This window comes from Peromyscus leucopus, chromosome 2 (assembly GCF_004664715.2).
Source record: "Peromyscus leucopus breed LL Stock chromosome 2, UCI_PerLeu_2.1, whole genome shotgun sequence".
NCBI classification, from domain to species: domain Eukaryota; kingdom Metazoa; phylum Chordata; class Mammalia; order Rodentia; family Cricetidae; genus Peromyscus; species Peromyscus leucopus.
Genome location: NC_051064.1, coordinates 71,764,833 through 71,779,027, shown reverse-complemented (window position 1 = coordinate 71,779,027; position 14,195 = coordinate 71,764,833). Strand labels below are relative to the sequence as shown.

General features: G+C 38.2%; 1 protein-coding gene across 1 annotated transcript; it reads left to right on the top strand.

The window, feature by feature from the left end:
- Positions 1-8,168: 8,168 nt before the first annotated feature.
- Positions 8,169-10,945, top strand: Znf189 (zinc finger protein 189; the record flags this gene model as incomplete). The annotated part of the gene is made up of 1 exon (XM_037202655.1): positions 8,169-10,945. A coding segment is annotated over one exon (1,737 nt), but the record flags the coding sequence as incomplete, so codon positions are not given.
- Positions 10,946-14,195: the final 3,250 nt, after the last annotated feature.

Sequence of the window (14,195 nt, the reverse complement as noted above, 5' to 3'; positions counted from 1 at the left end):
TCTTCCCACTGCTTTCCTCCCACCCCTTTTCACTGCCTTCTGGAGTGAAGTTTCTTTACACAGTGTTCCTTACCCCTCCTGGCCTACACAGAAACCTGGCACGTTCCCAGGGACACCACTTCTCTGGCAGACCTTCAAGTGGGGGCTGCTCCTTCTCCCCAGTCGTCCTTCCTCTTGCGTTGTCTCAAGGCTGGAAGGCAAAAGCTGATTGTTCTTCCAGCCCTTCAGTGCCGCTCCCAAAGCATTTGTTTTCTACCTTCCAATAAAATGTCCTGGGTCAGAAGTCTTGCTCTACCCAGTCTGTCCCTTTTTACCATCGTCTGTCAACTTTTTTGGGGGGTGGGGGGAGAGGGGAGGTTTTTAGTCTTCACTGCTTAACCCAGTCAGTAAGTGAGCCCCAGTGGATCTTGGTCCTGTAGACTCCAGGAACCTGCTTTTCACGCTTATTAACTACTCATCTCATTGATCATGATCATATGTTTGTTGTAACAAGCAAGTGTGAGAACACACTGTCCTATTCTCTGGCCACTTATTTCAGTAACAGTTGGTTGTTGACTCTGACTAAACAAAGAGGTGAAACAGGCCTGCTTCTTGCCCTGGTGGAGCTTAACTGGGGCTTACCTTTCCACTTCTCCTTCACCTGTCTACCCAAACCTATTCATTCTTAATGTATTTCCTGCCTCTTGTTGTGTCCATGTCTTCCCGATGGTTTCAATCCTGTACTGACTTGTGAAGATGTCTTCTAATCACAGCATGTTGTCTGACCACTTTGATATTATGCTGTACTTAGTCTGAAAATTTCAAATCTTGTATTTATTATAAGATCTGTCCCTTTTGCCCCCTTCTACCTAATACCCAAGCACCACAGAAAAATTCTCTAATTAAAGGATCAGTGTCCTATACGTATCTAGTGAGGAGGGGATGTTTGTTTGTTTCAAGAAAGGATCTCTCTATGTAGCCCTGGTTGACTTATGTCAAGGCTGGCCTGGAAGTCACAGAGGTCCACCTTGCTCTGCTTCCTAACTGATTAGGAATTCCTAAGGGATTAAAGGCATGCATGCACCACCATACCCACCATAGTGTCTGTGTGTCTCCTAATTTACACTGGGTTTATATCTCAGCAACTTTTTTTGTATGTAATATGTTTCTTTTCCTATTAGTTTAGTAGCAGTTTCAAAATTTTAAATTTTCTCATCACTCTGTGGGCTTCATCTTCTGTTTCACAGACTATTAAAATAGAGTTCACTAGCATGAATTCTTAACTCCTGTGCCCCTCATCCACCTACCCTTAAACCAGCTTCTGTCTTTTCACTAGAAACTGAGCTACAGTCTTAGTTCTTTGTCCCTTGCTACTTAAAGAAATTGGGCCTTGGGCCTTGTTTATGCTAAGCAGCCTTTCTACCAGTGAGGTACATCTCTAGCTCATTACCCTTCGTAACCTCGTTACCCTTTGTAACCTCTGTTCTTATGATGGGTTTACATCATGGCCTTTCCAGCTTGGGGAAAAAGAAACAACTGAACCAGTCAGTGTCTTCCTCTTGCTATTTCCTGTGATTGACCGCTTCTCTTTTCCCACCATTTTTTATAAGTTCATGTATATTTAGTACAACTTTACCTTCTGCTGTCTCTGTGATTTTTATCTTGGCTCCCCAGTCTCCGTAAGTTGTTCCACGGGGATTTATTAACAACTTCATTGTCAGATACATGCACTCCTTTGGGCCTTATTCTAGCCCCCCCCCCTTTTTTTTTCTTTTGAATGCTTATGACTTTTTTATTGTTTTGTTTTGAGACATGTTTTTGCTTCATAGCCCAGGCTGGCTTCAAATTCACAATCTTCCTGCTTCAACCACCCAAATTGCTGGGATTTCAGGCATGCCCCACTATACATGGTTTGCTTAAAATTCTTTATTGCTTCTCTGTATTTGCTTGTGATCCTTGTTATCTATTCCCTTTGCTTGGAGGCCCTTACCTTTACTCAGGTCATTCATTAGCTGCCACCATGAGATGGTAAGCCCCAGCTAAGAAAGGTAATGTGGCACCTAACTACCTCCTATTGGGATTCCTAGTTGTTGCCAGTTTTGTGACTATGGGGGAAATCATTTTTATCTTTCTTCAGAAAATGGAAAAAATAATGACATGTACTTCTTACACTGTTGTTTTGATTACCAGGTTATATATCAGTAAAGTACTTAAAATGATGACTAGCAGGTAATAAAAATAATGAAAGTATTGGTTGATGTTTTCTCCCTCCCCTCGCCCATATGATTGCTATTTTCCTTATCACCTCTGTTGAGCTCCAGACTGACAGTTTTCTTCTTTTGGAAACAATGTAAGTTATGTCTGAGAAGTCTCAGATAGTCCATTGAGATCTCAGGAATCTTCTCTGCCCAGTTAAATAACCCCTCTTTACTGTCTTGTCTTTACTTCCATTTCTGCCAATCTGCAGATCATTCTCTATGTTCGTTCTCATTACACATGGATCAGCATTAAGGACAGAACCGTCTTTTTCACTGGATGTTTTCAGCACTTACCATAAAGCCAGGCCTATATTATATGCTTCTTGAATAGTCATGTTTCTGAGTAAGTTACAAGTGAATTTAAAAACTGTTTCTCTTAGTTGGATTATTGTCTTATGCTAAACTAGGTCCTGGCCATCCAGATGATTTGGGGCTAGTCTGTTTAAAACTTCTGATGGTTCTATTACACTAGAACTTCACAAATTCAGCCTCTAGATGACCCCCTTTCCCCATATGCCATGGTGTATCTGGCTCACTGCCAGCTTATCTACTTGGAGGATATCCAGAAGGGTACATGTGACAGAAGCAGAGCAATGTCAGCCCTGCCTGTACATCCTGCATGGGACACACACTGGCAAAGGTGGAGCAGTGAACCCTTTGGTGAGCTTGTGCTTTCAGGCTTTCTTCTTGAGTTTATCTTAAATACAGCTTTTCACTGTTCCTTATTTCTCCTTCCACAGTCTCATGCTCTTCAGCAGACTCCACTTCCATTCCCTTGATGAGAGCGCCCGTAACCAGAGACCACTGTTGTTACTGGTCCCATATAATATTCTCCTCCATTTCATCTGTTTTCCAAAACATAGCTGTTCCTACCTTTATATCATACTTTTTCATGTTGGTTTTTCTTTAAAATCTTAATAGCTACATTGATGATACAGCTAATAGCTAATCACTCAGTTTTTTTGGCTTTTATTTCATTGACTCATATTGGATCTTGTCAAAACTGAGAGGTATTGAGACTACAAGACCTTGGACTCATTTTTTTTTCTTTTGTCCATGTTCTCCTCAGTTAAAGTATTCATGCAGTTAACAGTTATTAAACACTGTGCTAGGCCCTACAAATTCTAGTTCATCTCCATTCTCTCATTTGTTAACCAATAAAACTGGTTGTTCTATAATCTTTTAAATAGTAAAGTTACCAACTATGGTCAACAGGTCAAATCTGTCCCACAGCAAACCCATTCCTTAATGTAATGTCTATATACTTTTGAGCTACAGTGACAGGGACCATATAGCTAGAGTCAAAATACTGTCTGGTCCTTCACTGAAAAACTGTAACTACAGTTTTAAGGTTGATTTACTTTCATATTACTGTCATCAGATGTCTTCTCAGCTATCATATTATTAGCCCTATTTAGTTAAAGATATTATCCATACTAGTGTAATCCAGTAAGGGGACTTTTTTAATAGGGACATATGTCTTATAGAATATCTAGACATGATTATAGCTGATCAGAATAGTGCTGAAAAGAGAAGTTGACTCAGTCGCCAAAAGTAAACAACTGTGCTCTTTTTAGTCAAATTAGACTACTATAACAAAAGACTGTAACCTGGATGGTGTAAACACGGCTATTTATCTTTTATAGTTCTATAGACTAGGAAGTTCAAGCTCAAGGTACTAATAAACTGAGTTCTTGAAGGAGATCCCCTTGACTGAACTGGCTACCTTCTTACTTTGCCCTTACATGACATGGGTATAGGAGGACAAGGAGGATATTTGTCTTTGTCTTAAAAGGACCATGTATTCTATACCCCACTTCCTGATCTGATCCAAACCTGATTTCTTTTTTAAGAAAACCCCCTTCCAGTTTTAACACATTGGGGCTTAGGACTGTGACAAAGAGTCCTTATAACTTTTTGCATTATCTTTTCCTTTGGTCAACTAGTATTTATTCCTCTGTCCACGTGTTTCTGTTCTTTTAACAACTGTGTTCACAGGTTATAGTCTAGTTACATTCATTTTAACTAGTTTTTTCAGTTTCTGGGTTTCTAGAGAGACCTTCTTTGAGTCAGCTTGCCTGCTGAAGATAATTTAATTATGGGCACAGGATGGGAAGATGTAGAGGCATGATATATAATCTCTAAGATCTAATAGTTATTTCGAGGCTACTCTTTTTGGAAGCCTACACTTAACTTGTTTTTAATCTACCTATCTTGTTGACAGATTTATTATATTTATGCCAATATCATTGATTCATTTAGTTTAGCAATGTATTTTAAGTCTAACAAATTCTGTAATAATCTTCCAGAATGTACTTAATTACCCAGCTGCCTACCTTCTTCCAGCTGAAAGTAGACTCATCTGGATTTATTTATTATAATTAGTTGATATTATTTTGATTGGAATATTATTTATGGATTAGTTTGGGAAGAATTATGAATGCCATTAGTCATTTGGTTACCTCTGTTTAACTCTTCTTTATCTTTCAGGGAAAAAATTAGATAATTTTTATAGATCTTGCACTTTATTCTTTTTCTAACTTGATTTTTTTTAAGTGTGTTTGAGGGTGGGGGCTCTCACAATATGGCCCAGGCTGGTCTGAAACTCCAGGACTCAAGTGATCTTCCTGTTTCAGCCTCTGAAGTATCTGAGTCTGTAGATATGTACCACTACAACCAATTTGATCTTTTTATTTTGTTTTTTATTTTGAGTTAGAGTATTGCTATGTAGCCCAGGGCAGCCTGATCTCATCAGTACAGGTTAGCCCCAAACTACAGTAGTTTTCCTGCCTCAATCCCTTTGAGTATTGGAATTATAGGAGTATACTACCATACCGGGTTCTAATCTTGCACCTTTTTTAGTTATTTTTTTTCCTAAATTTTGTATTTTTTTTTTTTTTGCTACTACTCTAAAGAGCATATTTCACTTTTCTATAGTATTTACTAGCTATATTTTTTGTGGTAATAAGACAAGGCACACACACTCAGAACTTTGTCTTATTTCCTTGAATAAGCATCCAGAAAAAGTACAGAGTTAACAGTAATTTCTAAGGAAACATCTTATTGTGGTTATTAACAAAAATAGTTGGCAAATACACACACACACACACACACACACACACACTCACACACACAACTAAATGTATCTGATGAACTTTAGAAAGACTTTTTAGGGTAGCTGCTTTGGACCAAATTACAAAAACCCAAAGATTTCTTTGGTAAACAATGTTGAAAAATGATTATTAAATGGGATATACAAAGGTATAATGTGAAAGACAGTGCAAGTGATTTACTTATGTAATGTATCATAACTATAGGATAGAAAGGTTGAACTGAGGCATAGAGGCCATATCATGGAAAGTCCTGTGCATTATAATATCATTATCAAAAAGATCTGTCATTTGATCTTAAAGTGATATGGTTGGTGAATCGTCAGGTAACGCCATGAATATAATTTCATCTCTAAACAAACATCTTTCTGGAATCCATAAGGCTAATGTATAAATGTAGTATGATGGCAGCCTCAAGGTCAATGGTTCTCAACCTGTGGATTGCAACCCATTTGGGGGTCAAATGACCGTTTCACAGGGGTCCCATATAGATCTCCTGCATAGCAGATGTTTACATTACAATTCATAACAATAGCAAAATTCATTTGTGAAGTAGCAACAAAAATAATTTAATGGTTGGGGACCACCACAACATGAAGAACTGTATTAAAGGGTCACAGCATTAGGAAGATTGAAAACCACTATTGAAATGGGTGCCTGATTGTGGGGGTTAAAATAGGAAGTAGATACTAGAAAGAAATCCATAGTTTTGGTGGTTAACAATAAGGAAAAAAAAAAGGAGAAATCTGGGATTTAAGAATAATAGGTAGTGATATTGATTAAAAATGGGGAGACATTAAGAGATGATGGTGGTGGTCATATTATGAGGTATTTCAATGGAGGATATATTTATAGGATAATATTAAAAAGATATAAACCTGAGTAACAATTACACAAAGTAGTTGTCAAAGGTAGACAAAGTGATAAAATAAATTCAGTAGAAAAAAACTGAAAGAAGTAGGGAGGCATATTTAAAAAAAAAAAAAAAAAAGGAAAAAAGTACCACCAAAAAGAACAGTATTAAGAAATGGGATGATCAACAGTGTTAGATGCTGCTGCTGCTGGATAAAATAATAAAATAAAGACTTCACAACCCCGCTGTGTTGTTTGAAAGTCTGTAGTGATTTGATGAGCAATTGTTTCTATATTCTGGAAACAAATTATACTTGATTGTAGCTTGCAGAAGAAATTGAATAGGAAGAAGCTGAGGAAGTAAGGAAACCGAGGGAGAGCTGCAATGTGAGATTTTGTTTCAGGTGGCTTCTGTCAAGAAAAGACTTGAGACTGAAAATGAAGTTGGTCATGTCATGGTAGGAAGATGCCAGTGGAAAGTGCAGATTGAAAGAAGAGAAAGGAATTGAACACCTTCTCAGAGGAGAGTGGGATCAGAAGAGGCAGTGAATTACTTTTGGACATGAATGACATATACATACCCTGTTGCAGATAATTGTTAGAGGTAGAGACTGAAAGTTGAAGGAACTTTTCATTCTTGTTTGCTGTGTTAAAGGAAGCAATCCAGTGAAGTGAATTTGAGAGGAGATACTAGCCGAAGAAAGAAATCACGCTTTTTTGGGGGGTTTTTTTTGTTTGTTTTTCTTTTTTTTTTTTCTTTTTTTGGTTTTTCGAGACAGGGTTTCTCTGTGTAGCTTTGCGCCTTTCCTGGAACTCACTTGGTAGCCCAGGCTGGCCTCGAACTCACAGAGATCCGCCTGCCTCTGCCTCCCGAGTGCTGGGATTAAAGGCATGTGCCACCACCGCCTGACTAGAAATCATGCTTTTAATAGTTGCTTCAGAGAATAAGAAATTTTTTTAATTTTAATTGGGGAAGAGTGGTATACAATAGCTTAGTAATGTTTGAAGTAGTTAAAAAACTAGAAGACTACAAAATTGTGAGAAAAGACAGTTAACTAAAAGGAACTTGTTTAAGGTCAAATATAAAGGTGAGTTATCAAACTAGAGATGGGAAGTCAGTCTGGTACTCTGTTTTATTATATATCATTATATTCTTTTTTTCTTCAACTTATGCAGGGTTTTTGTTAGAAGGCTGAAAAAATGTGGTATGGTATATTTTATATGATATCATAGTCTACCACAGACTACTTTTTTCTTTTTTCCCATTAACTATGAACATATTATTCTTACGAATAGATACCCCAATTCTTTATTATAGGTGCTGCTCTTTACTTAATATCTTGTCATCATTATTGGTATTTTCTCTCCAGTTTCACTTAACATCATTTTATTTGGTAGTGTTTTATGTCTTATCTTTTAATCCTGGCTCATAACTTAAAACCTAGCATGCTTCAGATAGTCAGCCACTAAATTCTGGTTAATAAATTAATTGTAGAATCCCCTGGTTCTTTGTCTTTCATCCTTCCTAGGATCCTCTTATGTGTCCTTTTCTCTCAACTATTTGTCTATTCATATCCCAATAATGTTATCTCACCCTAATTTTCCTTAAATTACTATTTTCTTCCCTTGGTATCCTTTCTTTGATAATCACACTGCTATAAAAAACTTAACAGTAAATAAATCAGATAACTAATGTTAAGTAATATTAAACCAAGAACAGTGACACACACCTATAGTCCTACCTACTAAGAATGATGATGTAGAATCTCATGAACCCAGGGATTCAAGGCCAGTCTAGGCAATATATCTTGCCTCATTTAAAAAAGTATTTAGTAAAATATATATTATGAATTAGTTTTAAAACTGAAGTAGTAAAAGAAAATACACATAGGCTATAGTAGATTGGTTTAACTTGATGACTTTGTTTTTCTAATAATTTCTCTTTGTCATTAAAGAGCTTGGCTGATAATTATATTTTTTATTTACAAATATTTCAGATGTTTTAAACAAAAATAAAGATGAAGAGCCAACTGTGAAAGAAGAAATCGAGGAAGACATAGACCCACCAGGTGTAATAGTAACAAGAGTCAAAAGTGAAATTGACCAAGATCCTATAGGTAGAGAAACCTTTGAACTTGTTGGTAGGTTAGATAAACAAAGAGGGATCTTCTTATGGGAAATACCACCTGAATCTTTGACCCAGGAACAGAAAATGTTCAGAGGGCACACTAATGTTCGTAGGAGACCGAACTCCGAAGAAAAGTGTCATAAATGTGAAGAATGTGGAAAGGGTTTTGTCCGCAAGGCCCATTTCATTCAGCATCAAAGGGTCCATACTGGTGAGAAACCATTTCAGTGCACTGAGTGTGGGAAAAGCTTTAGTCGAAGTTCATTTGTTATTGAGCATCAGAGAATTCATACTGGGGAACGGCCCTACGAGTGTAACTTCTGTGGGAAAACCTTCAGTGTGAGCTCGACTCTTATTAGACATCAGAGAATCCACACTGGAGAAAGGCCTTACCAGTGTAATCAGTGTAAACAGAGCTTTAGCCAGAGAAGGAGCCTTGTTAAACATCAAAGGATTCACACAGGTGAGAAACCCCATAAATGTAGTGACTGTGGAAAAGCCTTCAGTTGGAAGTCGCACCTTATTGAGCATCAGAGAACGCACACTGGGGAGAAACCCTACCACTGTACCAAATGCAAGAAAAGTTTTAGTCGAAACTCATTGCTTGTTGAACACCAGAGAATTCATACTGGAGAAAGACCTCATAAATGTGGTGAATGTGGGAAAGCTTTTAGATTAAGTACATACCTTATACAACACCAAAAAATACACACTGGTGAGAAGCCTTTTCTTTGTATTGAATGTGGAAAAAGTTTTAGTCGAAGCTCATTCCTTATTGAACATCAGAGGATTCACACTGGTGAACGTCCTTATCAGTGCAAAGAGTGCGGAAAAAGTTTCAGCCAGCTTTGCAACCTTACTCGTCATCAGAGAATTCACACAGGAGACAAACCCCACAAATGTAAGGAGTGTGGAAAAGCCTTCAGCAGAAGCTCGGGACTCATTCAGCATCAGAGAATACATATCAGGGAAAAGACGTCTCCATACAATGAAACTAAGGAAAGTTTTGATCCTAACTGCAGTCTTCTTATACAGCAGGAAGTCTACCCTAAGGAAAAATCTTACAAATGTGATGAGTGTGGGAAAACTTTTAGTGTTAGTGCGCATCTGGTACAGCATCAAAGGATCCACACTGGTGAAAAACCCTACCTGTGTACTGTCTGTGGGAAAAGCTTTAGTCGGAGCTCATTTCTTATTGAACATCAGAGAATCCACACTGGTGAAAGACCTTATTTGTGCAGACAGTGTGGCAAAAGCTTTAGTCAACTTTGTAATCTTATTCGACATCAGGGTGTTCACACTGGTAATAAACCCCATAAATGTGAGGAATGTGGTAAAGCCTTTAGCAGGAACTCGGGTCTTATTCAACACCAGAGAATACACACAGGAGAGAAACCTTACAGGTGTGAAAAATGTGACAAAAGTTTTAGTCAACAACGCAGCCTTGTCAACCATCAGAAGATCCATACAGAGGTGAAAACCCGAGAAATTTATGAATGTGATGCTTGTGGTGAAGCCTTTAATTGTCAGATTTCTCTAATTCAGCATCAAAAATTGCATATTATGTGGATGCAGTAAAATGAGAGACATTTGTATGCCCAAATTTGAGACTAGCTACCGAAGTGCAGTTTTAGCATGGCCCCAATGTGGGTCAAATTTAGTGATAAAGCAATTTCTCCTTGGCCTCATGCAAATAGTTTCTAAAGATCCTATGAATAGTAGACAGTGCCTGTGGGGAACTGACTTGCAATTACTCTTGGGTTTTGGAGCCATAGAGATTTGTTGGTCGATCTAATCCCAACCTTTTAGTAGAATTGATTGGGCAAAGCATAAGAGAAATGTTCTGAAGGATAAAATGAAATTAATGCAAGGGAACTAGGAACAACTGATGGAGAGCTGGAAATAGTTCAAAAAGTCTTCGGTTGCCATCTCTTATAGTTGCCCTTCAGTTCCATGATGTTTGGCAATCCATGTCAAACCCAGTGATTAAGCAAATGTAATTTGTGCAAGTCCAGATATGTTCAAAGTCACCATACACTGTTTATCACTGTCTAAGGAAAGTTGTTGAAAATTGTTTGTGAAAGGTGGGAGCTCCCCTGCTTCCCAGGTTGATAAAATGAGTGAATCAAGTTGTAAAGGTATTTGTAGGTAATTAAAACTAATAATGGTGTTACCAAGGAATCTTTAGGAGTCTCCCCCCAGCCCCCAAAATGGGCCTCAAAAGATAGAAAATTACTGATTTATTTTGTGCTGTCCCATCTGTGAAACCTGTTTGTAATACTATATCAATATAAATTTATTCCTGCATAATCAGGAACATGTGAAAGTGTACATATTTTGATTACCAAGAATTGGAAATAAAAAAAGACCTAAAGTATATGCTAGAAAGTTGAGATATTTTGGTATTTTTTAGGTTTTATGGTATATTTGTGTGCAAGTTTTAAGTCTTCATTTCTTGATTCTAGGTTCTTTAGTTACTACTTATATACCTATTAATTTATATATCTTAATCATTAAAACCTATTTGGGTTTTGCTTTGTGTTATTTGTTGCTTTAGGGTAATATCAGTCCTTATAGACTACTGTGTTTTGAAATCAGAATCAAAGGTTTGAAGGGAAGTACTACTTCTCTCCTTGTGACTCAGTAACATTTTTCTGGAGTACTTTAACATAAGATTAAATCTGGGTTCTTCAGGATCTGTGTACAGAGTTCTAAGTCATCAAATCCTGACCCAAGCCCTATAAATTTGTGCAAATGGCCTTTCTCTTATATACCACTGTCTTTGGGTTTCTATTGCTGCCATGAAACACCATAACCAGAAAGCAAGTTGGGGGAGGAAAGGGTTTATTTGGATTATATTTCCACATTGCTATTTATCACTGAAGGAGTTCAGGACAGGAACTCAAACAGGAAAGGAACCTGGTGGCAAGAGCTGCTGCAGAGGCCATGGAGGGGTCCTGCTTACTGGCTTGCTCCCCATGGCTTTGTTCAGCTTGCTTTTATATAGAACCCAGGACCACCAGCCCGGGGGTGACACCACCCACAATGGGCTGGGCCCTCCCTCATTGATCACCAATTGAGAAAATGCCTTACAGCTGGATCATGGAGTCATTTCCTCAACTGAGACTCTCTAGCCTGGGTCAAATTGACACAGAACCAGCCAGTACAACTGACCTCTTGTCAACTTGACACACAAGCACATCAGTATTAAGCCACAACCCTTCCTTTCCTAATTCATCCCCAAGATCTCACATAAACAGGATAAATAACTTTAAAAGTCCCACAGTCTTTATAAATTCAAACACATCAAATTTTCATCTCTTTAAAATATCTAATGTCTTTTAAAATCCAAAGTCTCTCAACTGTGGGCTCCAGTAAAATACATTCTTACTTCAAGAGGGAGAAATCAGGGCACAGTCACAATGTGAACCAAGCAAAACCAAATTCCAACAGTATTAATAACTCAATGTCCAGCTGTCTGGGGTTCACTCACAATCTTCTAGACTCCTCCAAAGGATTTGGTTGCTTCACTGGCCTGCCCTCTGCAGCACAGTTTGTCTTCTAGGCTCTGACTGGCTCCATGCAACTGTTGCTACTATTATTGGTCTTCCCAAGGTACTGGCATCTCTAAAACACTGGGGTCCTTTACTGCAACTGGGCTGCATTTTCACCAATAACCTCTCATATGCTCTATTCATGGTGCCAACTCTAAACTTGCTTTGCATGACCTCTTCAGTCCTGGGCCTTCAACTGCTACTGAAGCTGCAGCTTCACCAATGGCCTTTCCTGTTCTCCTCTCATGGTATCAAGCCTCAGCTGCTCTCCATGACCCCTTCTTGCCTTTAAAACCAGTACCACCTGGGTGACTCTTACACATTACCAAGTCCAGCTGCCAGCACAAGGTACAACCTTAGCCACCTCTGGAACACAGCTTATCTCCATTCTCAGGAAACACTTCCCAGAAGATTTCACCTCAATGATGCTGGTCTCTTCTTAATCAGCACTAATTTCTTAGCTCCAGATGACCAGCATCAAATATTCCAGCAAAGCAAAGTTATGCTTTAGTAGTTTTGGTATCTTGTTAATCATAGCTGATTCTTCAGTCCCAGCTAACCAGAGTCACAGAATTTTAATTCAAAATACCAAAAAGCCCTGATAGAGTTTAAATTTCCCTCTGAAACTTCACAAGCCAGGCCTCCATCCTCTGCACTGCTCTCAAGATTCTTATCTTCCAAGCTCCTAAATAACATCCCACCTAACACTCAATGGTTCTTTTAGCCTAAAGTTCCAAAGTCTTTCCACAATCCTCCCAAGACATTGTCAGGTCTGTCACAGCATTACCCCACACCTGGTTCCAAAATCTGTTCTCTAGAGCCACAGAACTTATGGAATGAATCTCCCCCCCCCTCTATATATATATGTATATATATCTATATATATGTATATATATATATATCCTCCATATATACATACACATCCTCCATATATATCCTCCATATATATATATATATACATCCTCCATATATGTATATGTATATGTATATGTATATGTATATGTATATGTATATATGGGCATGACTTACAGGCTGCAGTCCAACAATGGCTAGCTGTGACTGGAAAGTCCAAGAATCTAGTAGTTGCTTAGTCCTATGAGGTTGGGTGTCTCAGCTGGTCTTCTGTAGATGCTGGAATCCTGAAGAAGTAGACGCCAATGCCAGTGAAGGAATTGATAATGCTGACAAGCAGGCAAAGAATGAACAAATGCTTCCTTCTTCCTTTGTCCTTATACAGGATTCCAGCAGGAATTGTGGCCCAGATTAAAGGTGTCCCTTCCTACATCAAGATCCAGATTAAAAGTGTGTCATCCCACCTCAATATTTGGATCAAAAGCCTGTGTTGTCCAGTCTCAAGATCCAGATCAAAAGGCTTGTTGTCTTCCTGCTTCAAGATCTGGATCACAAGTGTGCCCTCAATTTCTGGATTGCAGTTCATGCCAGATATAGTCAAGATGACAACCAAAAAAACAGCCATCAGAACCACCCATTCTAAAATTCATTTTCAAGTGTCCTGGCCTCAAATATTGTGTGTGTTCATGTAAATGTTGAGAGTGTATAGGTATGATAATATATCTGTACATCCTGTTGTTACATTGTCACTATACAGTTATAAATTTCAAAACAGTATGTTCTTTTAAACTAATTCAGCCTGTGAGAAGGCTTAGCAAATGAAGAAAGGCCTTTTCTCCCAAGGTGTGACTTCCTGATGGAGAAAACACCTGCACTTTGTCCTCTGACTTCCACATTTCCACTTGGCAGCCACATATTCTCAAACACAAAATAATTTTTTAAATGAGCCCACTCATTAAACTGCATCTGCCCTACACCTTCCCAGTTTAGTTTATACCAATGGTTCCTAGGTCAAGGTCTCAACTAATGATGAGGCTTCTTAGAACTCCTCCCAATGTCTTAAAAAAAAAAAAAAAAAAACCTTAATGCAAAGTGTGTTTTCACTGAAAGCTTAGATAAGCTAATCTATTCTGGGGACAAGTCTATAATTCTTTATCCTAATTCCTTGAGACCACGTGTTACCGAAATCAGATTGTTTTCAGACTCTATGGAGAAAATGTAATGCTAGTACCATTTATTATATAATTCTCCACAGGGCCTTGGCCGTGCCTCGAACACAGTGATATCTTTTTTGCACCAACGATGACAGGCTTAGGTCCATTTTGCTACCAAATAATTTCCTGCAAACTTATATGAAGACTCAAGGTTTTCAGAACATTTTTGATTTTACAACTGTGAACAATGGATTGTGAGCCTCTTGTTGAGATGTACTGACATGTTTATTCTCTCAACAATACATGAA